Source organism: Trachurus japonicus, chromosome 6 (assembly GCF_045865225.1).
Source record: "Trachurus japonicus isolate A0001 chromosome 6, Traja_1.0".
Taxonomy (NCBI): domain Eukaryota; kingdom Metazoa; phylum Chordata; class Actinopteri; order Carangiformes; family Carangidae; genus Trachurus; species Trachurus japonicus.
In genome coordinates, this window is record NC_140912.1 from 26,620,534 (window position 1) to 26,647,252 (window position 26,719).

Genomic DNA, 26,719 nt, shown 5'->3' on the forward strand with positions numbered 1-26,719 from the left:
CTATTGTGACTTTTTATGTGAATTATTTAATGCATTGCTGCTCATGTTATGATTTTTATAATGCGTTTTCATGCAAGCCAAAGATAAATTTCTGCCGTTGCATGCAAAGGTAGACAGTAAAGTATTTATATTCTATTCTGAACTGCATTAGAAAGATAGCCTATTCATTGAGTAGCTACATATGGGCAGCGCAACAATATGAAGTTATACTCTTGTCTGTCTCTGATTAATGAATATTCTTTTATTTAGCATGTAAAATAAACAGCCAGAGAATTGAGCTTATACTTTTTTTTTTATGGGTCTTTGGTTTTATGTGATTTAGTGATTGGTGCCATCCAGCGGCTGAGATTGAGAATTACACAGGCCTATAGATACAGTCCATGGTAAAGACGCCAGTTTTGCGTGAGCGTGGTTCCTGCTCAAACCAACCAGAGAAGTGTGTAGCTATATCGTATCATAATTTGTCCTACATGGCCTCAATAAAAGAAAGAGCTGCAGCGTTGAACCTTGCAGAGAAGCTGTGTGTGCGTTCTCCAGGTGAGTGTCAGCAAAGTGTTGTGATTAATTGTGCACCTGAATGTCATGGAGGCTTGTTCGTGCGCCCGACTGCTTTTGGTTTAATGCTAATGAACAACGAAAAGGCAACACATTACTGAGTCACTGTGAAAAGTTTTTCCCTTTAGCCTCTGCTGACCCTCTCTTTGTTGTTGTTTTGTTTGCTGTTTTATTTTCTCTATGTGCTTTTCTTTTATTCTATATCCCTTTTGTACCCATCTTTGACAGAATTATCTATCTTTTCTATACTTTTGTAATGATCTATTAGGCTATTATAATGCTTTTGACTATTTATGTTTTTTGATGTGCTGTTCTGCATCAATGTATACCTTGTTAGTTCTGTATACTATACTTGCTCAATAAAAAATAAATAAATAGATAAATAACCTTGTTTAATGCTGATCACCATTTCTTAAAGTGGACAATCAACCTTACACCCTGCACAGGTCATTGATAAATGAAGATACACGCTGAGTTTGTTGTCCTTATGTTACAGTAATGTTTCTGTGTGACTTCCTCTCAGCTCCTGCAGTGGTCAGTAAACCACCACAGTCTTCCTCTGTGTGGAGTGGCCTCATCTCCCACCTCAGGTCTTCTGTGACGGTGAAGCGTCGACGAGTGAACCTCAAGTCCCACAGCGACTGTTTCCTGGGCTCGGAGGCTGTTGATGTGGTGGCTGAACATGTGGACTCTGCCATGGACTTACAAGGTGTGTTATAAATTGCATCAAATAATGAATAAAATGAGGGTTATATAGGCAACAACCCCAGCTGTCTTTTCAGGAAACCATGCCTGTCCATCAAAGACTTAGAAACTCTGGTTCATGCCTGCATTTTTATTGTAACTCCCATTACACTGGAATCAGCCAAGCATCCCTGTCACGTTTACAGCTGGTTCAAAATGTAGCAGCAAGAATTATCACTGGAACCCTTTTCCATAGCATTTAATTAATACTCCATTGTTTTAGCCACTGTTTTTAAATGTTCTTTCTCTCTGTCCTGTTCTCTCTTTTTATATTCTTTTGTCATCGTTGTTCTTGTTTTGCACGTAATTGTAAAGCACTTTTGTCAAGATAAATGGGCTGTATAAATAAGGCTGACTTGACTTGACTTTTCTTTACTTTCTATTCTCATTTATCAAAGGATATCGATCAATTGTGTTGTGTTTTCGCTAAACTACAGGTGCCATCGTGTCTCGAGACAAAGTGGTGTGTGTGTGCCAGGCTCTGTTGGACTGTAACGTGTTTGAAGCAGTCGGAACCAGAGTGTTTGGGAAAGACAAGAAGCAGGAGGTCTTTCAGGACAGTAAGAGCGCCCTTTACAGGTTAGACACACACACACACACACACACACTGAGGCACAGTTTTTATATTTCTTTACTACATCACAGTGAAAAGAAAAATGTATTCTCCATCTTTTAAATCTGACACGCAGGTTTGTGAATGTGCCCATGCCGTCTGTGGATGAGCTGGAGAGAGGTTTGCTTGTGAATGGGATCCAAAAACTCTTCTGCAGTGTCCCTCCAGGCGGGTATGGTGTCCAAACTAAAAACTCTAACTGCACACAATAACTGTTTTTTATGTTAAAGCAGAAGTAAGTGATATATTTGTGTTAATATAAGTCTTAAATAGTTATATCTTCCGACAGCAATCACTTACATAGAGTGTTTGGTCTGAAACACGGGTCTCGTCTCTCAGTCCCTCTGCTCTGCTCTGAGCCGAGGAGAAAACATTTATCGTATCCTACAGTTTTTATCCAATGAGGAGAGAGAACGGCATGCAGGGCTGTGTGTGCAGCCAAGGGATGCGCGTGAATGTGGTGACGTAGGGACGAGGACTGTTATGGTGCGTTCAAGGCAACTCATAACTCGTGTTTTTCCGACCTGTGAAGTTGTATCAGTTCGATCTGGTACGAGTTCACGGGTCGGAAGTTACGAGTGGCCGTTATAGTGACTTTCACCGGTAAAACAGGTCGGAAAAACACGAGTGGGTTGCCTGGAACGCTACAAAGTCGTAATTTGTGACTTGAAGCTGTAATTTACGGTTTCAAAAGCCTGCCTGGAACGCAGCATTAGCCAAAACGACCGGATCGCTTACATCTGCTTTAATTTCTATGTTAATTAGGGCCACGGGCAATCGCACCGGGCACTGGTCCCAACAGCTATGAAATAGCTGCAGGGACCAGTGCCCGGGCGAAGCCCGGGCACTACTGTTATTGTGTGGATTTTTTCTTATTATTAGTGTGACTGCTGAAGCAGTCACACTATTGTTCTTCTGTTTGGCCATTTTCTTCCGCCTTTTTACGGTCTTCTTCTAGTCCTTCATACTTTGTGCTATTTCAACAATTCATATATCAAAACGTGCAGCTTTTTTTGAACTTTATCGGCATTACTTTTCTCTTTTTAACTATTTATACTTTTTCAAATATTTAACTTTTTCTGATTTTTTTCAGCTTTATAATGTGTGTGTATTGCGTCTAACGAGGTACAGGTGTTTGTTATCTCCTTGATTACTCATACCAGTTTGCAGCACATCATCACATTACAATGAATGACAACAGTCTTGAAAGCAGTGTGCTCTCTGTAGCCAAGTGGCAGAGTAAAGGTTTAGTGATCATATGGTCATGGGTTCGATTCCTGCCTCAGTCATTTCACATCATTGCTTGACTTTTGATTCCATTTATTCAGCTGTCATTGGACAGTCTTTGATTCCTCATAGTATAAAGCTCATTGTAACTCAGGTTCTCTGTGGCCATATGGTTAGTGTGTTAGGTGTTGTGCTATTTCAACAATTCATATATCAAAACGTGCAGCTTTTTTTGAACTTTATCGGCATTACTTTTCTCTTTTTAACTATTTATACTTTTTCAAATATTTAACTTTTTCTGCAAATTAAACTCTAGACAAATTATTTTCTCCAGTTTTGTAGCCACACTTGTCTTCTGGCTAAAATTCTGGTCAAAAATGCAAAGAGACTTAGATAATAATTTTAAATATTTTTTAAATGCAGCCAGGGAGCTCTCTGCTCTCATTCAGCCCAATGCTGAGAGTTCTCCACAACTCTGTCTGTAGTCCAGTTGGTAAGGTGGCCGCTCCCCAACCCCAAGGTCACTAGTTCGAATCCAGGCTGAGCAATCTTGTTATGTGATGTTGAATTCTGCTCCCCTCCCCCACCCTCAATTGGTTACAGGTGTTCGTTAAGAGACGCATTAATTGCTTCTGCCACCGTTTGCAGCACATCATCACATTACAATGGCAACATGCTTATGTCTGTGCTCTCTCTGGCGAAGTGGCAGAGTAAAGGTTTATTGATCATGAGGTCATGGGTTCGATTCCTTACTTTTTTTTTAAGCAGAAGCCAGTGATCCTCTTATCAAAGGTTTTCTTTACCCCTCACATACTGTCTCTGTCTGTAGCCTAGTGGTTAGATTGCTGGTCTGGAGACCTGAAGGTTGCTGGTTCAAATCTTGCCTCAACAACAATTATAGTGAATTATTTTCCCAGTCGTCCTCTGTTGACTTCTGATAACTTGCTTCATGTTGAAACTGCTGCTCTCAGCCTGAAATTCACAGAAATTTTCATTCTAAGTCATTCAAGCTTGACTCTCAAGCTTTCTTGATGTTGACAGTGTGAAGATCATTAACAGACAACAGTCTCTGCAACTGTGTGTGCACTGTGGCCTAGAGGCAGAGTGGAAGTCTAATGACCATGAGGTTGTGGGTTCGATTCCGACCTTGGTCAAACATTTGTATGGTGATCACTGCTTGCACTATTTGCTAATTCTGCAACAGCTTTCAGTTGCTATCAGCAGTCACACCATTTCCATTCTTGGAAATGCTTTTTCTAGTTATTTTTCCACTTCCGGACGATTTTCGATTCGCTACTAGTCCTGCAACTCTTCGAGTTGCAGGACAAATTATATATCAAAACGTGCGGTTTGATCGGGATCGGGGTGCTATTACTTTTCTCAACAGTTTACGAATTTTTCGCGACGTAGTCGCGAAAAACTGCGCAAAAAATTTGCATGTAAGTCAATGGGACGGGCGAAAAAAAAAGAGCGAAAAAGACCAATCATTGGAGTTTAACAAACGTCTACTGCTCAGGCATACTTTCACCTAGAGACTCCATTTAAACTTTAAACAGTAGACACAAGTCTTGTGTATTGTCGTATTACTCCACGTTTTGATAGGTCATATAGTTTTTGATCAATCCCTGATCAATGACCATGATCATTTTTGGAGAAATTATGAGTTTATAATGGGTGTGTATTGCATGGAATGTTCGTGTCAGAGTGCGTGACATCATCGGTTAGAGTGGGAGAGAGTGAAGAAACATTCTGTATTTTTTCTGGATAAATTGCCACCACGGCCACAATTTACACTCTACAGACATAATTTTTTCAGAATTTGTAAGACAAACTTGTTATCTCTCATGCCATGTGCTCAAAATATCAGAGAGACTTACAGAATTGACAGAATCAGCCTCTGAGTGCGGCCACGTCTGTCCCTGCTCCTCATTGAGTCCAATACAAATATTTTCTGAGAGGAGCAGAACGGCCTGATGTTTTAAAACTGCCAGCGTCGCCAAAATATTTACTGTAGAAACACCAAATCGTACCGAAATTTTCAGTAAGTCCTTAGAGCAACGTTGATCTGTGTTTTGTTCTGATAGGAGTTACCGTTTTCTCATGCTAGGCCTAATTGTGAGGCCGGTTTAGAGGCAGAAAATGGCTGTTTTTCTCCACGTTTCTGTCTGTCTCAGCCTGCGGGGGCCCCTATCGCCGTGGTAACCTCTTTGATCCTCAGGCCAGAGCTCGTTAACTTCATAAACAATCCACCTGGCGCTCGTTTAAATGTTTATAAACACAGACACAGCTAAATCAGACTGACACAGGATGCAGCTACTAACTAACTATGTGTCAAGTCAGTCACACACACACACACAGACTCTAGAGCCAGCTTCATGTGATTACAGTCACACACACACACACACACACACACACACACACACACACACACACACACACACACACACACACACACACACACACAGTTAACCTAATGTGGTTACAGCTCCTCCACATCAGTGCTTATAGAAAGATGATCATGTGTCTGTCTGATCAGCTCTGTCTTGACCTTAAGATCGTGGGTTTGATTCCCATGTTGACAGAGATGGCACAACCCGCAGTAGCTCCCGTGGCCCATTCAAAATTTCCCGAGAGGAAATGTTCTAGTTGTTTAACTGAAATTGTGTGATGCATGTGGCGTGCACTGGGTACTGTGCACTTTTTATGTATTTCTTTTTTTACCCAGAGACTTAGAGAATGTACTTTTTAATGGTGATATTTATTAGAATTCCTATTTTTAATGATGTATTTATTCATTTTCTTACTTGCAATTAGCAGACTATGTGTGTGTTTGTGCTGTTATGTGTTGTGTTATGAGCATGTGGTGTGTGAACCACCAAATGGAATTGCCCTTTAAGGGATTAATAAAGTAGTCTTGAGTCTTATTGCAGATATACTGTGTTGGACACTGCAGCAACAGGCCCATAGTTAAAATGATGTGACATATTTAATGTTTGTTTTCTCAACAAAGCTTCTGAACTCCTGTCGTCAGCTCCAGCTCTCGACTGTTTCTGTTTTGGTCTTGTTTTCCAGGCAGGAGGAGCAGAAGCAGCAGCAGACCCGTCCCATTGGGTCACGTCTCCAGGTGTCCACACCTGTCAAATTCACTCCGACACCCACAAAGACAAACCGACTGGACACTCTGCCAGTCTCTCCTGGTCTGTCCCTGGAGGCTGCGGTGGACAACCTGAGCCTGAGCCCCAGCAGAGTGCAGACCGACGCTGTGTTACCACAACCACGTGAGTCAGTTATGTCATCACATGTGTCTTTTTACCTGTCTTTTTACCCCCATGTAGTTTTTTGATGGAGATGGAGAAAGATGTATTGTCTGTCTTTTTTTGTTTTTGGCTGGGGAGTGGTTTCTCATTCTCATCCATTCATCTGTAAATTACAACTGAATCACACAGCAATATATTTAATATGAATGATTGGTCCTCCCTCAGTAATATAAAAGATGACATTTATAAAAAAATACAAAATTGAGAACAAAACTCCCTACAACAGGAATGCTGGGGTGCAAATTTGTGATACTAAAAAAGAGTTAAAAAGGGAAAAAAAGAGGGAAAGGGACATAAGACATGGCGTTAGATAATCGATGGCCGAACCGGTGTGACATACGTAATCCATCTTTCCCATCTTCTCAAAAACAGACCTTGTTGTGGTCTTATGGTAAAAGTAATTCTTTCCATCTTAAAAATGTCATAAATGATGTCACTCCGTATCGTCGGTCTTAATGTTTCAAAAATCAAAATATTCTTTTTATGCATTTGTTAAAAGGTACAGAACAATTTCTAACATAATCTACCCTTTAAAAAAATGGAGCCATGTTGATTTCTTCGTCTTGCTCCACTCCACATGTAGTGGTGGAGGAGGTGTGGCAGGAGCAGACGCTGCTGCGGCTGCTGAACCTGGTGGAGCTGCCCGTCCTCGAAGGCGTTCTGCAGTGCAGCCAGGCTCCGTCGCCTCCGTCGCAGCAGCTGACTCACAGTAACCCCGACCTGATCTACAGCAGCAACCACCTGGACAGGCAGATCCTCAAGGCCTTCAGGGAGACTCAGTACGTTCGGCTTTGAGAATAAACATCATCATGTGAGATATGATATCCTCTTTGTGTCTTTAAGACGTTTCACCCCTTATCCAAGTGGCTTCATCAACAGTGGCGTCCATCGCTGATGGAGCCACTTGGATAAGGGGCGAAACTTCTTCAAGACAAAAACTAAGTCCATGCAGTTGACTTGATTCAGTAGCCTAGAGATGCCTTTGACCTGGACAAATGAGAATTTGCACAGAGATGAGATAAGCAGATGCAAATTTCATCTCAAACTTTCAGACTTTACTTACTTTTTGACTTGCAGTCGTTTCACCGCTGATGAAGCCACTTGGATAAGGGGTGAAAAGTCTTCAAGACAAAAACCCGTCCAGTCCAGTTGACTTGATTCAGTTGCCTAGAGATGCATTTGACCTGGACAAATGCAAATTTGCACAGAGATATGAGATAAGCAGATGCAAATTTCATCTCAAACTTTCAGACCAAACTGGCAATCGTGTAATCTTAGTATTCAGCACGAAAACAAATAAGATAAATGCGTTTCCAACCAACCAATACCAGGTGTTGGAAGGGTTAATTTGACGACGGATAGATAGATAGATAGATAGATAGATAGATAGATAGATAGATAGATAGATAGATAGATAGATAGATACAGTAGGTAGATAGATGGATGGATGGATACAGTAGATGGATGGATAGATGGATGGATGGATGGATGATAGATACAGTAGATGGATGGATAGAAAGATAGATAGAAAGAAAGATACAGTAGAAAGAAAGAAACAGTAGATAGACAGAGCATCAACTGATACAGCCGTTAAGGAATATCATCCTAATCCCGTCACACGTTCCTCTCTGTGTCTCAGGGAGGATGAATGGCTCCGTGCTGCTCTCGACTGCCTGGACTTCCTCTCTGATCAGCCGGTGGTGGAGCTGAGCAGGGAGCTGCCTCATTGTTTTCCTCCAGACCAGGAGAGCAGCGACCAAGTCCCAACTGGTAGCGCTACACAATGTGGAGGCAAATGGTTGGAAGGGAAGGCCCAGACAGTCATTGTTATTTGAGCCTTTTGTCCTCTCTTTGACTGTGTGTGACTGACTTCAGGGGTTGGGTTTTTGTCTTTAGACCAAACTTGTTTTTTTTCTGCCTATCTCCGTCTTTCTGGCTCCACTGCAGCCTCACCAGGCCGCACCAGTGATGAGCCTCGTCTTTCCCAAAGTGGTCTGGCCCAGTGTAAGCTGCTGGTGTACAGGACCCTGGTGAAACACTACGGCCACACAGACAGAGCTCCACTGCTGCCGCCGCACATGACTGACGTCTGCACAGCCATCACTGACCTGCTGGGTGAGAAGTGAACCATCCATGACACTGTGGTTTGTCCCAGGAGGAGCTTTCTCTCCATCCAAGATGCTTATAATGTCTGTGTCCTTCTTGCCTTTCGCAGTGAACGCCAAGTTAGACCGGGCTCTTGAGGCCCTGCAGCTTTGCTTGAAGTTGCTGCCACCTAGCTGCAGAGACGAGCTGCGCAGGCTGCTCACGTTCATGTGTCTGGCAGCTGATCCACAAGGGATAAAACTGGATAAAGAGGTGAGATCCGATGACAAGGTCTTGTACAAGATAACGCATTTTCGAAAAGGAATCCTTTGTGGGCATTGAAATTCATCTTTGTGCTGCAGCGTGTAGAGGCAACGTCAGCTGTTTTCTCCTCTGTAATCTCATATCAAAATTGTGCTTTTGAATCTTTTAGATGGAAAACAGATTAGCAGTGAAGAGGTCTTTCTCCAGAGCGATCATCCACAACAAAGCTCTCTCTAAGGAGAAAGAGGATCTGATTGTTTGCTTCATGCTCAGCAACATAAAGGAAATCTTCAAGGTACAGGAACACAGTCAGGATGTATTATCCTCTTGGATCTTTACCCCTCCTTCCCCCTGTACAAAATGTTTAATATGTAAATGTTTTGAATTCGTAGGTATGACATGTACTCTCAGAATAAAAGCACACATGTAAAGATTATAATATCAAACCTATTAGAAGTTGGGCAAAAAATTGTCTTGCCCAAATGTGCATGTGTGCAGATAAACACCCAAAGCCCATAATATGTTGACGTTATCACATAACATTTGAGTAAGTTCTCTCTCAAACTGCGAAACAGAGTCTGAGAGTGGTTTGAGGCCGACTTTTAAAGTGTTTATTTGAGTTTTGACATTTCAGTGGTGCTGTAACTCACTGTTGCGTAAACAAAATTGCTCAAATTGAGTTGCGAATTACAGTTTTGAAATTGCTGTCGCAAACATTTGTGTAAGTGAAAGTGATAAACGGGAACTTGAACAGAAAATGTTGCCAATTTTTCAATCACATTTTAATCGACAAACTGTTTTCCGCCCTTCAGTGATTTGCCACCATCATGTTTTTTTTCCCCTCTTTGCTCCAGATACCAGGGGCTCTGCACAAAGGAGTGAGTAATAAGCTGGCCGGCCTGGTACATGGGACACAGCCTGATGTGACTGGTAAATCACTATAATACTGACTTTATGATAATTATCATTCAAATACCTAATATTATTAAAAGTCGTCATGTTCTGTGATGTCCTGCAGGTTCCACATTTTGTCAGCAGGTTCCCAGCAGGACTTACACCGATGCTACAAAGGAGATCACCAACCAGGAACTGTGGGCTCTGCTGCACAGCATCCACGGAGACACGAAGATCTCGGCCAAGGAGAAAAAGCGCCGTCTGAGACAGTTTTACCAAGCCCACCCAGAGATATTTAACCAGTACTTTGGTGAATCTGCTGTGAGTGTGCTGTAGATGTGTGTTTGATATCTTCTGAGATAATTTTTGGTCAATAGCTGGCCGATTAGACTCTAACATAATTGTTCTGTTCACTTCAGTTCAGTTCAGTTCAGTTCAGACAACCTTATTAGTCCATAATTGTGACTGGTATTATATATAAACATAAAAATGGTGAGAAAAAAAAAAACACCTACAGCATGCATTATGATTGAATTATTGGATGATTGATTGACGAATTATTATTGAGCAAAAATAAATAAACGCATGATATTCTCAACTGTGTTGCTCTATATGAAGTAATATGTTAGTAGGGGCGCAATAATACATCAATAGCATCAGTCGAAAATGAAAACAATGATCAGACATTACTCAATATCATGATTTGTAAGCTGCGCCTTGATTATGAAATTCCCCTGGCACATCACAGTGCTGGAATTTCATATTTCATTTGCAAAGACGTGTAGCTAGTCGGATTATTGTCTACTGAATCAATTATAATATTGTTTTTATGATGAAACTTGTGATTTACACCCTTACCTGTTGTAAATTGCACAATTCAGATATGATTCATTGGAAGTAGGCTACCGTTAGCTTAGTCTCAGTTTTTAGCATTTTTGTTGTCTCGTGTGTTTTAACCATGGTTTTAACTGTGTGTTGAGCAGGGGCGTCTCTAGGATTTTGACACATCCGGGGCTTAGCCCGGAAGAGTGACACATGCAATATGCGCGCAGAGCGAAATTTTTAGGCATAGAGACATTCTCCATCATTGGTGAAAAAGGTGAAAACGATGCAATCCACAGATCATCAAATGAATGACCCATTTTGAATTTAGTTCTATGTACTGACATTAGCTAGCTACGTAACAACACATTGTGTTTCCATTTAACACATTAGCAGCTACAGTAAAAGAGTCAGGCTGTGCGGGATCCCTGTCTGCTAACTAGCTGCTATCATGCATGAAAAAGAAAATAAACAAGATGGTTCGATGTTATAGCACATTAACTTCAGCAACTTTCCCCTCTAGAAGAAGCCCAAACTTAGTTATTTCTAGGTACACAATTCTCACACCCTACAATTGCATTTACAGATGCCAATAATTACAGATTGCTTTTTTTCTCATGTAATATCAACCAGAGCAATATCAACTAGCTGCTAGCTAGCTAACGTTAGCTACTACCCTCTTGTAGTTCCAGCTGCAACACTCTTTTCGAAATTACACATTTTTACATAATTTCTATTCCCATTACCTTTTTGATTGCTGACCACCTTTGGGGGAAAACATGGAAATCTTTTTTGTGGCATCTTGATACACTTTAGCTGCTACTAGCTACCAAAAGACAGCTGCAGCTTGCTGTTGTCAAACCTGCCTGCTGTCAGGTATTTGTTGTCAAGTTAAATGCGCCGCTGTTTTGGGTGAATGACGTCAAGTGCGACCTGGAGGTGTTAACCACTTGTGTGCCAAAGCCAAAGTAGTGGCTTTTTAAAAATATAATTAATTGTTACTCAAACCTGTCCAAAAACACTGTTTTATCGAAGCATCAACATAAGATAACCGTAGTTTGAGGATGTGATCTTAAAAAAAAAAAATTTTTTTTTTTTTTTTGAAAATTAACATTCGGGGCTAATTAAAAAACATCCGGGGCTTTAGCCCCGAATGTTTTAGCCTAGGGACGCCACTGTGTTGAGCTGTCAGGGCCACTGTAGTTATATCAACAGAAGCTTTTTTTTTTTTATATCAACAGAAACAATACATAAATAATCATCACACAATCATCACACATCACAGTGCTGCAATTTCATATTTCATTTACAAAGACGTGTAGCTAGTTGGATTATTGTCTACGGAATCAATATAATATTGTTTTTATGATGAAACTTGTGATTTACACCCTTACCTGTTAGTTGTAAATTGCACAATTCAGATTATGGAAGTAGGCTACCGTTAGCTTAGCCTCAGTCTAGCATTTTTGTTGTCTTGTGTGTTGAGCTGTCAGGGGCACTGTAGTTATATCAACAGAAGCTTATAACAATAATATAACATAAATAATCATCACACAATCATCACACATCACAGTGCTGCAATTTCATATTTCAAAGACGTGTAGCTAGTCGGATTATTGTCTACGGAATCAATATAATATTGTTTTTATGAAACATGAAACTTTGAAACTTGTGATATGGAAGTAGGCTACCGTTAGCTTAGCCTCAGTCTTTAGCATTTTTGTTGTCTTGTGTGTTTTAACTGTGTTTTGAGCTGTTAGGGCCACTGTAGTTATATCAACAGAAGCTTATAACAATAACATAACATAAATAATAATAAAAAAAAATCATAATATAACATAAATGAACTTATAAAAACAAAAAAAAATGCTGTAATGTAGTCAAATTAACGGCCGTGGCGTTACGTTGCTTAGTAACCAAACGGTTTTTCTAGCACCTTCTGTTCTGGGACCCTTTGAAGTACGTGTGTGCGCGCGGGGTGGGGGCTCGACTGTTACGTCACGTTAACCCCACCCAAACACGGAAGAGCGGCTTCATCAGCAGCAGCAGCAGCAGCAGCAGCAGATTTGAGGAGAAGAAGGAGCAAGAGGAGGAGAAGAGGAGGAAGAAACGGGCTGCGACATAGGAAATAAAGCTCGAGTTTTCCGGGATGAAATAAAAGCCGCCGTCGGTGTCTGACAGCGGTGACGTTATGACGTTATGAATGAACGTGTGACTGCGTTAAACCGGGTCATGAAGAAGTAGCTGTGTCATAAGGCTTTGTTGTGCTGCTTACTGTTGTTGTTGTTGTTGTTGTTGTTGTGGACAGCCCAGCCGCAGATTTAAAGGTGACGTTAGATACTCTGTCTTCCGGGCTGCAGACTACAAGGTTAGTAGCCTAATGATCCCGCAGACACACACACTAATACACACACACACGGCTGTGAGGAGAAACACAGTACCATGAGGCTTTGTTTTGTTTACCTAGCTCACCCTCCCATCCTCTATGTCTCTCCCTCTCTCTGTCTGTACTGGGATGATGTCATCATCTGTAAATCACAGCAACAAACCAGCATCTTTCCTCTTTATACAACCACATGGCATCCTAATAATAATAATAATAGTGTATGACAAGCTGGTAGAAACATCTCTGTTTGACAGACCTTTAACTCTCGAGGTCACTGCAGCCGAGCTGTAACTAACTGGTCTTCTGGTCTGCGAACAACACTCGACTCAGGAGGATGCCAAAGAAGGGAGACCACCTCGAGGGGGAAGGAGACAAGGAGGCGAAGGAGGAGGCGTCATCTGAGGAGACGGTGAGGCGGAGAGTCCGGGTAGATCCTCCTCCAGGCCAGCTGGTCGAGACCTGTCCACAAGGTGAGGAGGAGTGGGCTTCAACTCACATATAGTGTGCACATAGAGAGTAATATTATGTCTTTAGAGGAGGGAAAAGGAGGGACAGCTTCATCCTGATTGAGGCATATTAAGAAGAAGTTTGGATCCTTCTTATAAAACATCAACAACTCATTAGGACTTGTTAACATTAACACTTCACTTCTGATAAATTCTCTTCTAAATCACCAAATGATGACATTTAATGAAACAATATGTAAGAATATCTCAGATGACGAGCACTCTGGGTCGGCATCGTAGACCTGAGGCTGCACAGCTGTTGCACAGATGTGGATTTTAGACCTGGACTTGCAGTGTGAAGCTTCAGCTTGGATCCAGTCTCTGTTTCCTTGAAATAAAACTGGCAACCTCACTGTCAGTCCTCCAAGTTTCTCCTCCTCCTCCTCCTCCTCTTCGCAGTTCTTTATTAACACAAACATCTTAGCTTAGATGGGGACACAAAAAAACAATCCTCCCGTTGTACAGTGGAGAGGAAACATGACCGTTATAGCTCGTTCCTTCAGGGGTTGGCAGATAAATTATTCCTGTCTGCAGCGGTTAACTCTTCATTAACGCAGCTCCTCTCATTCTCATCTGAGAGACATCCCGCTGTGACCTGAGAGCTGGCGAGAGCTGGTGTGGTAATTCACTCAAATGAAGGCAAAGTGGTTTACAATGTCAGGGAGGACGATGTCCAGCAGGTGTTACCTAATGATGTCCCATCTCAGTGATGTACATCTCACCTTACTTATTCTTTAGCTTTATTTGTTTCAGTAAGGTGTTTCAGAGGCGCCACATTATATTGTCATGATGGTTAAGTCACTCACAATACAATGTTACTGCGATTTAAACATTTTGCAATACCTTGAGTTTCGATACATGGTAAATTTCAACTTAATCTGTTTTATCTAATAAGACAAGGTTCTCAGTTTCGCTTAAATCATTTTTTATTCTTGCAAAATAGGAGACAGACTGACCAACACAATGAGAAAAAGTAGCTATTCTAGTATTATAGCGACCACCTTTCAAAAATAAAGCCGCTGAGTGACTTAGTAGGCTCTTCTTTGTGACGCGTCCATACAAATCCATACAAATGTACTATCTATAGAAGGCGGACCAATATGGAATAGCCTCCCTGTCCCAAATATAGGAAAACCCCACTCTTGCCAATTTCAAAGGACAACTGAAAGCATTGTTATGAGTAAACCAGATGTGTGAACATTTGTAGCTTCTTAACTGGACTGATTATTGAGATGTCTATTTATTTCTGTGCACTTTATCATAAATTTTAGTTGTTTTTTAGATTTTAGCTTGCATATTATAGCTTCATGTTAAAATGTAAACAGATGGAAAGTAGCCTTGTGCTAAATCTGGCATTTTTACACACACTGTCATATAACCATGGTCAATGTGTTCATAAATTTGCTCTGTCCCGTCTAAATAAACAACTAAATTGATGCAAAAATCAAAAAGGCTGGCAAGCAGTTGTTGCACAAAAATATATCCAAACAAAACCTGTAGTGATTCACTAATGGAGATGATGATAACAATGATAAGGACGGTCAACAAAAAACATCGGAGCTCTACTAATTCCCTTTGTCTAAACTCCCACTGCCACCAAGTGATATGTTATAGATTGATACTTAAAGCAGAAGTAAGTGATATATTTGTGTTAATATAAGTCTTAAATAGTTATATCTTCCGACAGCAATCACTTACATAGAGTGTTTGGTCTGAAACACGGGTCTGTCAGTCCCTCTGCTCTGCTCTGAGCCGAGGAGAAAACATTTATCATATCCTACAGTTTTTATCCAATGAGGAGAGAGAACGGCATGCAGGGCTGTGTGTGCAGCCAAGGGACGCCGTGAATGTGGTCACGTAGGGACGAGGACTGTTGGTGGTGCGTTCAAGGAAACTCGTATTTTTCCGACCGTGAAGTCGTACCACTTCGATCTGGTACGAGTTCACTGGTCGGAAGTTACGAGTGGCCGTTATAGTGACTTTCACCGGTAAAACAGGTCGGAGAAACACGAGTGGGTTGCCTGGAACGCTACAAAGTCGTAAGTTGTGACTTGAAGCTGTAATTTACGATTTCAAAAGCCTACCTGGAACGCAGCATTAGCGAAAACGACCAGACCACTTACTTCTGCTTTAACATTACTGAATTTATACAGTTGCCATGCAAAATATCACAACACTATGCTGTATGGATTAGGATTTAGTGGTCATTGCCAAAAAAACAAACAATTATTTCTCAAGGTTGCAAAGTTGCAGATGTAATTTGATGTTTTTGGGGGGGAGGAGGATTAAACCCATGTAGTGCAAAACATTGTCAGCTTTGATGTGTTTTATCTCATTGTCCTTGTAATCCCATTCACACTTTTGTCATGTTCTCCAATATTTTCTGCTCGACAGATGAAGATGTGACTTGTTTTTCATGCTCAGATTTATAACTTGGATTATATTTCATGTGCATGAGTAGAGACTTTGCTTTGTTTGGTTTTCCTGACAGCAGGATAACTGGAGCGTATTAACACATCTTGTCTTTTGGTGTGCACCTGCTTGTTGTTGTTGCGTTCACACTAAATCCACTAGGAAATAAGAGATAATGAGAAATGTTTGAGAAGTTGTCGCTGATGTAACGGCTCTGTTTTGTTTTCTCAGCTGAGGGGAAAGGTGTGGTTTGTATCTTTTGGAGTCGAGTAAACAATACTGACTGATTAAAACGTGTATTTTTCCCTCCTTCCCTGGCAGCCGGCGCCCCCATGCTCGTCTCCGTGGAGGAGCTGATGGAGACGGCCAGTAAAATGAGCAACATGGCTCTGGCTCATGAGATCGTGGTGAACCAGGCTTTTCAGCTCAAAGCTGCTGAACCTCCGGAGGGAAGGTGAGAGTGTGATCCAGTGCTGCTGCGCCTGTGACCGTCACTTCCTCTTGTTAAAAAAAGAAAAGAAAGAAAAAGTAACAGTCCATCCTTTGTGTGCCCGGTGCAGTTTGAAGTCCAGGGTGAAGGAGATAATACACAAAGCATTCTGGGATTGTCTGGAAGCACAGCTGAAGGAGGATCCACCGTCTTATGAACACGCCATCAGACTACTCGCTGAGATCAAAGAGGTGGAGTTAAGTTAATGTTTTTATTTATTTATTTATTTATTTAATGGAAACAGACAATGACATACAAAATTTATAAACTAAACTACGATTATTTATACACTGACCAAAAACAGACAAACAAAACAAAAACTGACAACATAAAACAATCAGGACCAAACAGGACAGAAAAGTAAAATGTAAAAATAAAAAAGGGATGTAAAACATATACGAAAATTAGATTTACAGTTACTACTCAATATACATTTACTCAAACTTAAATTTTTCCACCTTTTTTGTTATGCATTTCTACCGTGTCTTGATTTGTTGCGATAACTTTTTCCAAAAGAAATTCCAAGTTAGTGTTTATTATCATTGCATAGACATATACAACAAAATTTAGTTGCACTTATCATTATGATTTAAAAAGAGCAAACACAATTATGTGATATTAAATGGCTTTGCCCAAAATTATATTTTCTGAAATATGGCTAATATTTCACAAATTCTGCCAGAGTATGTAAACTTATGAGCACAATTGTATATTTTTATTTTTATCCTATCCCTATCCTCTTCGTATTCCGTACTCCTGGAGCAACTTTAATATGACGTAGTGATAAAGTATTCTGATTCTTATTCAGATTTTAATCCTAAGGAACTTCATAAACCCTGACATCCTTCTCAGGTGGTTAATAAGACGATGTACAAGTTTGTAATTTGAGGACCTCCCTACTTTTCCTCGTTTCTGACTGACTTTCCGTTCCTTCCTGTCTTGTCTCATCCTGCTTTCCCGGCTCGTCCAGATCCTGTTGTCTTTCCTGCTCCCGGACCACACTCGCCAGCGGGCCCGGATCGAGGAGGTCCTGGACCTGCCTCTGATCCAGCAGCAGGCCGAGAACGGAGCTCTGGACATCGGCCGACTGTCCCATTTCATCGTGTGGATGATGGGCTCGCTGTGCGCCCCCTCCAGAGACGAGGAGATCAACAAGCTGAGGGAGATCACAGATATCGTGCCTCTGTTCAAGTAAGGGGGGGGGGGGCTATTATTAGCTCTGCATGATCCAGGCCTCAGTTTATTTTTAGTACGCGTTACTTGATGTCGTCTTTATCTGGAGTGACTCAGAGAACAATAACAGACAATTTATTAAGACATTTTAGATGGTACAGGCTTTAGGGATGTCACGATTATAGATTTTCTTGGTTCGATTATTGTTAGAGAAATAATCACGGTACTACGATTATTATGCGTCAATAATAATTAATTTCATAACACTATGAATGTGTAAAATCAATATAGTCAGAATAAGTATAAACACAAAATATTTGAAGTATATATCAAAATATATCTATTGATATAGGACCAATATTCATCCTCAAGGGGAAATTTTGAATATTAATTAATCAAATATTCAAGTCATTAATTGTCATCTATGCCAAATGTTTAAGTTTATTTTAATCCTTCTTTTATTGAAAATGACACACTAACATTTAAAATCCTACCAATGCAATGTTACGTTACGTAAAATGACATAATTAACGTAATGTAACGAACCAAAACAAAGTTCAGCAGGCGGTTGTGGTGTAACTTTGTTTTCGTTCCATGTGAAAGTGACGGTATTTAAGAATCTTTACGATGAATCAATTGTGGTGTTTACTACTGCGATTAATTGTGAAAACAAGTAATAGTGACATCCCTATTACTGTACAGTCTTTCTTCATCTTCAGTTCAGTTTCAGTTTCAGTTGAATTTATTTGACAAGGGACAATGTACATTAATGAAACATTGTAAAAAACAAAACAAATGTAAATGCACCCGAGTTAGCTAAAAAAGCTAGTTTTCATCGCCAGTCCCTCTGCCTGATGATAAAGGGCAACCTTAAAAAAGAGCAACAATGAGGTAAAATTCACTGTTCTCTGTCTTCCTCCCTCTCAGGGCGATTTTCTCAGTTCTGGACCTGATGAACATGGACATGGCGAACTTTGCCCTGAGCAGCATCCGGCCTCATCTGATGCAGCAGTCTGTGGAGTACGAGAGGAACAAGTTCCAGGAGTTTCTGGAGAAACAACCAAGTAAAGTGGCTCTCCACATTTTGAATTAGTCATTTAATGTATTATTCATGCTGCCAGCTTTACATATTGGCCTGGAGCGTATGGTTGGTTATAAAGCTTAGTAAAAACCTTCATTATAGTTTCTCTTTAAAAGCTGGATATCCACAGTTCCCAACTGAGGTATTACAATTTAAAAAATGCAAAAAAAAATTAATAATCATAGAAAATAAATACCTTGTGCTGCCTTCATTTTCATTCATAATTAAATGAAATGATCCTTTTGTCCTGTCAGATGCCTTAGACTACACTGAGAAGTGGCTTGAAGACACGGTGAAGAGCCTGAGTGAGGCCGGGGTGGACGCCCCCGGTGCTGCTTCGTCTGACCCCGACCCCTCACTCCTCCCCCTCAATGTCCACAACCATGCCTTCCTACGTCTGCTGAAGTGGGACCACGCCTCAGTGCTCTTCCCTGAGGTACACCAACCCCCTACAGCCCCGAAGCCCATCACTACTACCTGTCTCTCTGGTTGTCATGTCTGTGTTGTGTTTGTACCACTCACCCGCCACTTTATTAAGAACACCTTGCTTGTCCCTGCCTTAATTTTTCCTGGTATAGATTTAACAAGATGCTGAAATGTTTGGTCCATTGGACGTTTTGGTCCATATTGACATGAGAGCATCACACAGCTGCTGCAGATGTGTTGGGTGCATATGCGTCAGGGCCGGCCCAAGCTTCCATGGGGCCCTCAGCAAAAAATTTTTTTGGGGTCCTCTATAACTGCAGATAATACTGATTATGGATTATTTACAAACCTTAAAACCTATTTAATTTTTCTAATCTGTCATTATGGATCATCATCATCCTAGCCTGGTGTGTTTTTATCCATCTACTGTATGGTTTTTAATCTAAAATGGTGCCAAATTCAGCTACGTAAAAGTGTAGCCTGGGGTTGATTTACACTGAATATTCAAAATGATATAGTACTGAGTGGGATACTGAATGTCATCTGGCCTACTAAAAGTAACAAAATAAATTAATAGACATGTGCACTGCATTGCATTTAATGGAAACACATCATCTGATTAAAAAAAAGTTTTAAATAAACTGCAACAGCAATTTGAAGGGCAACAACAACTCAATTAAACAAAAACATAAAGGACTAACACATGAAACTAATCAAGACATAACATACATAACAAAATTAACAAATCTGACAAGACATAACACTGTACCACTGATACAAGGTAGGATGGATCCATGCTTTCATGTTGTTTAGGTCAATTTGTGACCTGACCATCTTAATGTCAAAGCAGAAATCCAGACTCATCAGACCAGGCAACATTTTCTCTTGTCTAGTTTTTGTTGAGCGTGTGTGAAGTGTAGCCTCAGTTTCCTGGTGTGGTCTTCTGCTGCTGTAGCTCGTCTGCTCCAAGATTTGATCTGTTGTATGTTCAGAGATGCTCCTCTGCAGACCTCAGTGAATATTAAAATTTCTGTTGCCTTTCTATCAGCTCTATTCAAGCTGACTATTCTCCACTGAGTTATAGATGATTCTTTGTAAACACTTAGATTTGGTTGTATGTGAAAATACCAGCAGTTTCTGAAACATTCAGTCCAGCCCGTTTGCTTTAAACAACCCCTCCATGTTCCAAGTCACTTGAATCTCCATTCTTCTCCATCGTGATGCTCAGTTTGACCTTCAGCAGATCATCTTAACCACGTCTTCATGTCTAAAGTTGCACCTTTAACCCGTTACTCCTCCTCCTCTTCTCTCCTTAGACCGTGTTGATGGACCAGGCTCGGTTCCAGGAGATGCAGCAGGAGGTGGATCGGTTGGTTCTCCTCTCCGCTGTGCTGCTCATCGCCTACACCACAGCGGGGGACGCCATCTCCGGCCTGCCGGGGCTGATGGACGCTCTTAAAAACACCATTAACGTCATGCTAGTGGACACGGACGCGCAGTGAGTAGAAGTGCTTTCACTGCCAACAGTCACATTTAATATGATTTTTACAACTTTCCCACTCTCCCTCCACCTGTCTGTCTGAAGGTTGTTCAGCGAACAGGAGGCCTTAGCGACCATCGGAGAGAAACTGTGCGTTGAGCTGAGTCAGTGTCTGAGCCAACATGGCTTCCCTCCGTTCACTGACGACCAGAAAAGGATCCTGAAGGGACAGATCTCAGCCCTCATCCAGCCAGACAACACAGTCCGCAAGCTGATGGGTAAAAACACCGACACATTCTCACACTAAACAGTACCTCATAAATATCATGATACAGGTATAGCCAAGTATTTTATTACATGAATTGCTAATCCCATTTTGCAAGAATACACATTTTTTAAAGGGATAGTTCAACATTTTGGCAAATTGGCCCATTGCCATAATCCCTATAGTCATAGCAGTAGGTTTGTTACCTTTAATTGTCGGTGCAAGCTATTTTTAGAACGGCGGAGCAGAGCCGCGAGTTGCTCAGAGCTACGCTACGGAGGCTCATGGGATTTCTTGCTTTCCCTCATCAAACTCATCAAATACACAATCCAACAACTCCAAAACGCTCTGGTGGACAAGTTGTGACCTGCACATTCACCACGCTATGAGATAATAACAGAACGTTACCAGACAGAGTTGTTTTAGACGTAAATGCAGAGACTGCTTGCTGAAAAACTGCCCCCGACGGGAACACGCATCAGCTGTTTTGCATGAATTTACCTCTAAAACAACTTTTCTTTATCTTTAACTTAAAACTTTAAAGCAGATATCATCGGCACGGCCGTTTCGGCTAATGCTGTGTTCAAGGCAGGCTTTTGAAACCGTAAGTTACAGCTTCAAGTCACAACTACGACTTGGTAGCGTTCCAGGTAACCCGTAGCTCGTGTTTTTACCGTCCTGTTGTCTGTGAAAGTTCCCTATAACGGCCACTCGTAACTTCCGACCCGTGAACTCGTACCAGATCGAACTGGTATGACTTCACAGGAAGGAAAAACACAAAGTACGAGTTTCCTTGAACGCACCATGAGTTAGCAGCCCCCGCCCTTGTCAGGCATCAATTGGTCCTCGTGCTACGTCACCACATTCACGCGCATCCCTTGGCTGCACACACAGCCCTTCATGCCGTTCTCTCCCCTCATTGGATAACACTTGTATCCCACAAGGAAAATTTTCTCCTCGGGTTACAACAGAGCAGAGTGACGGAGAGACTCGTGTTTAGGCTGAAATACTTCATGTAAGTGATTGCTGACGGAAAATAGGACTATTTAGGACTTATATTAACAAAAACATTCCACTGATATCTGCTTTAATATAGTTATTTATTTAATATATAATAATTTAAAGTCCCCCTCCCGCGACCCTTTTTGGTAATTTTAAAACCAGCTCATTAGCAATGCACCTCTGGAGGGTGGGCGGAGACTGCGCTGCTCTGCACCCGCCCAGCCACCTCCTCGCACCCCACCCCCCGCTTGCTGACAACTGGACATTGTACAATTACAGATTCAGCGCGTTTAGCGTAAAACTCCACACTGGGATTCGATCCCAGACTGGAACATAGTCCTTTCTCACGGAGCAAGCTGCTCTATCAGGTGAGCTATACCTATTATACCCTGACAGCTACACCGAGCTGTGAAGGCTTTCACCTCGCCAGAGCCAGATGCAGAGCGGGGCGGGAGCTTGTAGCACTAGTGCCCTCCCCTGGAGCTGTGACACGTCAGCTCCAGTCTTCCTGAAACGGCCAGTTTGCGTCTGCCATTGGTTCACAGCAGTTTGAAGGCAGAAAAACTCAGAAATGCAATTTTGCACTTCCTTTTCTGCTGATATGTGCTCTAACACAAGAAAAATGCCACAGGAACATGTGAAAAGCACGAAAAAGACGATTTTCACGGGAGGGGGTCTTTAAAATAAGATAATACCTTTATCCGTTTACTGTATGAGGTTGCAGCAGCAGACAACAACAAAGAAATGTATAGCACAGATAATAAATAGCAAATGGCAATAGCAGTAAAAAGAACGCAGTATTTGTAATAGAGTATGATTAAAGCAGAAGTAAGCGGAATATTTGTGTTAATATAAGTCTTAAGTAGTTATATCTTCCGACGGCAGTCACTAACATAGAGTGTTTGGTCTGAAACACGGGTCTGTCAGTCACTCTGCTCTGCTGTAAGCCCAGGAGAAAACTTCTTGTATACTTCCTTGTATCCTACAACCTTTATCCAATGAGGAGAGAGAACGGCATGAAGGGCTGTGTGTGCAGCCAAGGGATGCGCGTGAATGTGGTGATGTAGGGACGAGGACCAATAGATCCATGACGAGGGCGGGGGCTGCTAACTCCATCGGCTGACAAGAAGTTAGCCAAAACGACCGGATCGCTTACTTCTGCTTTAATAAATAATAAGAATAAGAAAAATATATATACATTCCAGTCCGATCATGTTTTTGTTAACAGCTCTTGTTGTGGAGTCTGACAACAAAATGAAATGGCACAATGGAATGCAAATACAAATACTTTGTAAAACACTTGTTATTATAAGTCAAAGATGGTTTAGGATCAGCAGCTAAGAGCTAACCCTTTTTTTGACAATAACAGAGATTTCCTCTCCTCTGCTGCCAGGCTCTCGGATCCAGACCTACCTCCTGGCCGCCCTGGAGTCCAGTCAGCATAAGACCCCTCCCCCCCTCCCAGGAGGCCTGTCTCCGGTCAGCAGGGAGCTGAAGGAGCTCGCCGTTCACTTCAGTCGCCTCGTCAACCACAACAAGCTGGTCTACTCCCCCTTCTACAAAAACATCCTCCAGAAAATACTGACAGCCGGGGCGGGGGGCGTTCCCGTTCCCGGCACAGACACGTAAACACTGCATTGTGGAATAATACTGATGTGGAAAGCTGTCTGTAGTCTCCCAGCACTAGTAACATTTAACATTTAGACAAGAAGAGGAAGCCAGAACCAGAGAGCGTGCACCTCAATCTGACATAATCCAAAAAAAAACAAAAACAAAGCAAACAACAAAAAAAACCACTGACGACCATCTCAGTTGCATTAACTCACAGTGTTGCTTATTTGATAAATCTCAGGCCTCATAATTGTGACCTCACAGTAGTTTTCCTGCATAAACTTGTGTTCAGTGTTACTGGCATGGCCGGGTACAATCCGGTAGTTTGGTACCTGAGCCGATACGACGACTGGGTTTTAGTACAAACACTAAAACAAGACTCAGTTACCACACTCGTATTTGTGTCCACTAAACAAAACTACATCTAGGAACAGTATTAAACCAGAAAAACCAAACCAAACCACAAGGATATCTAATTAATGATTAAGGATGAGGGTTGCATTTATCAAGTGTGGCAGAGTAGGAAATCAATTTTCAGATGGAAACATATTTGGTCTTGTTTTTGAGCCTTGAAACCTTTTTTATCAATGTTCACAACACAACAGAGATTTTCGGCCACGTCCCATTACAACCAACAACTGCTTTTAGACACAGCCCCCTCTTAGTGTGAGGTAGTATTGGCTTATCTACTACATTTATATTTATTGGTATAACTGTGACATTTGATGAGTTTCCAAAAAGTGAGAGAGAGATTTAAGTTATTAAATTTTTAACGTGTATATATACAGCATGTATACAAGTTTGACCAGGACTGATTCCCTACTACACTTGTTTAAAGATGAAACATCCCCGCCGCTGTGTTCAGTAACAGTTTTTAGACTCAGTGCTACCGACGGTTTAGCGACGCTTAAAAAGTAAAAAAAAAGAGAGAATAAACGACAGCAGACGACAGCATGTTTCCTTTTTACTGCGGTTGAAGGGAAACACTGAGACAGTGGATACAAAGACTCATACACAGTTTCTTTTTTTTGTTTTTCTTCTTCTTCTGAGGCTTGAAATCAAATTATTCTTATTTGGGTTTATCAGATTTACTGGATTAGAGTAAGAGAGAAAAAAAAAAACTTGTCCAGTGCCAGGACAATGTCAGTGTAAATGATCCAATCTGAAACAAATAATAATAAAATTAAAATGTCGCCAGGTCTGCTGCTATCACCCAAAACTGAAAAGAATCTAAACTGAAAAATCTTTATTTATGTAAATTTACATTAACATTTAGTCAGTTGAAGTTAAAGCTGGAGTAGTTATGGCTATAGAGGTGCTGGTACGCCAATGTGTGTTTTTTTTTTTTAATAACTATTTAATTTATTTATTTTTGGACCGGACTAGCCATTCCTTATGCTAAACTTTCAGCTGACTGACTCCTACAGGTTTGAACTTCATATCTAATTATCTGCAAAAAAAAAAAAAATTGAATTACCGGTAGCCTACTACATTTTCTGAAATTGAACAATCAATAGCCAAAAACCAAGATGACCCCCTGAGCCACTGATGGTCTTGTAATGATATAAAGTTGCTCAAATCAATTCAAACCTTATTGTCACACAGATTTAATTAGGGATGTGTAGACGTTTTGTATCCACTGTATAAGATGAATGTGACCAGACCAGAATAAACTCTTGCGCAGGAGGAGGAGGAGGAAGCCAGACCGGTGTTATGGACCAACTTGAACTGTTCAATTGTTGTTGTTTTTTTGTTTTTTTTAATGAATCAATTCACTTGTTTATAACATTTTCTGATGGTTTATAAGATGTTTAGAATATTTAATTTAGTCGTCAAGCTCTTGGTATTTCCTTTTGAACCTGACATTTCAGTCGCATATTTTTTGATTTAATTCTGATTACAGTCACATTTCTTCATTCCCTCCAGGCAGAATGACATTTGATGCTCGTTAACCCAAATGAATGACATGTTCCCTCGCTGACAACACATTGACTCCACCTACGTATGTTTGTTTGCCATGCCAAGAATAAAGCACTGTTTGTCCCACACAACCACCACCAGCGCAGAGTCGGCCTGTGTGTCTTTGTCCCTGAGAGAGAGAGAGACGTCAGAGATCCTGGTGAAACTGGGTGAAGCACTTAATGACAGATAGCGACTCTGGCTGGGGCCTTGGCTTGTACTTGTACTCGTACTCCGCCCTGAGTGTTAACAGCAAACAAGTGAGTGAAAGGTCCTGTCACTTGTTGCTTGTGTGTGGAGTACGCAGATGAGACAGCAGGTGGAGCCAGATCTCCAGCGCATTATCTGCTCTAACCACCGGAAGTTTAAAGTCATAATAATATAGGAGACTCTAACATACAGTAGCTGAGAGGATTGTGGTATAGCTGGTATGACTGGTATGGCTGACTGACTTGTACCTATAGATCCCGTCCACCCACACTGGAAAAATGAATGGATTATAATGGCAGCAAGCAACATAAGGACTGAAAACAATAGAATATTTCTGGATCAGTTATGTAATGTCTTGTTTTCTATTCTTCCTCTTTGTAGTGTGTTGTTGGCTTCAGAGTGGAAGTTATTCCCGTATTTAATTTTAACTGTTAAAACAGCACACATACCAAACCATCTGATAATTTTAATGATGCAAATTGAAGCAAAATAAGAAGAAAACACTGTAATTAAGTCATATCTAATAAAAAAGAAAGTAGATAACCAACAGAGTCCAATAAAGACTTGAGGCTACAGTACTTTTTCACTCTTTCTTTCGGTTTTAAATTAAACAAACACTGAAAAGACTACAAGAAAGAATCTTACATAAGGACTCCCAATCCCACATATAAATATTGTTATTCAATTATTTATTACTATTACTCATACTACTACTTCTCCCAGTAGGTTACTGATATTTCCTGACAAGCTTATCAGTTTCTCTGCAACAATAAACAGCATTAGATACTAGTGAGAGTTCAAATTTATCTAATCCAACAATCATCAAAACAATATAAAATATTGCAGCTCACACATGAAGCTGTTTTGGTTACGGTCTTAATTAACTGGAACTTGCATAAAAAAAATGGTATCTGATATAATTAACCCTGTAAATGTGTTGCAGTCAGATAAGGTGTAAAGTCTGTAGTTAGGAGTCAGCCACCATGTAGTTAAATGTCCACAAGGTGGCGCTGGATCACCCACAGTGACACCTCTGATGTGTCAGAGGAGGAAGAGCACAGGTGTAAATAAAAAGGTAATAAAGTGATGTGTAGGGGCAGAATTACAGTGGATGACTGAGAGACTACACAGAGATGCTTTTAGATATTTTATTGTTTTATTTTACGATTGCTTTTATGTGTATTCTTATGATTTGTA

General features: G+C 41.0%; 2 protein-coding genes across 2 annotated transcripts; both read left to right on the forward strand.

The window, feature by feature from the left end:
- Positions 1-374: 374 nt before the first annotated feature.
- Positions 375-10,069, forward strand: LOC146986299 (DEP domain-containing protein 7-like). The gene is made up of 12 exons (XM_085780065.1): positions 375-537; positions 1,079-1,264; positions 1,737-1,878; positions 1,989-2,084; positions 6,212-6,417; positions 7,040-7,235; positions 8,096-8,226; positions 8,404-8,571; positions 8,672-8,814; positions 8,975-9,100; positions 9,660-9,735; positions 9,824-10,069. The coding sequence occupies exons 1-12, from the start codon at positions 381-383 to the stop codon at positions 10,033-10,035; spliced, it is 1,839 nt and encodes a 612-aa protein (XP_085636191.1). The 5' UTR covers positions 375-380; the 3' UTR covers positions 10,036-10,069.
- A 2,565-nt stretch (positions 10,070-12,634) lies between these two features.
- tcp11l1 (t-complex 11, testis-specific-like 1) lies at positions 12,635-23,771 on the forward strand. Its single transcript, XM_085780067.1, has 10 exons — positions 12,635-12,889; positions 13,238-13,377; positions 16,147-16,279; positions 16,386-16,506; positions 17,286-17,506; positions 18,416-18,552; positions 18,824-19,005; positions 20,312-20,493; positions 20,581-20,753; positions 23,136-23,771. Exons 2-10 carry the CDS (start codon positions 13,242-13,244, stop codon positions 23,369-23,371), a joined length of 1,521 nt encoding a protein of 506 aa, XP_085636193.1. The 5' UTR covers positions 12,635-12,889; positions 13,238-13,241; the 3' UTR covers positions 23,372-23,771.
- Positions 23,772-26,719: the final 2,948 nt, after the last annotated feature.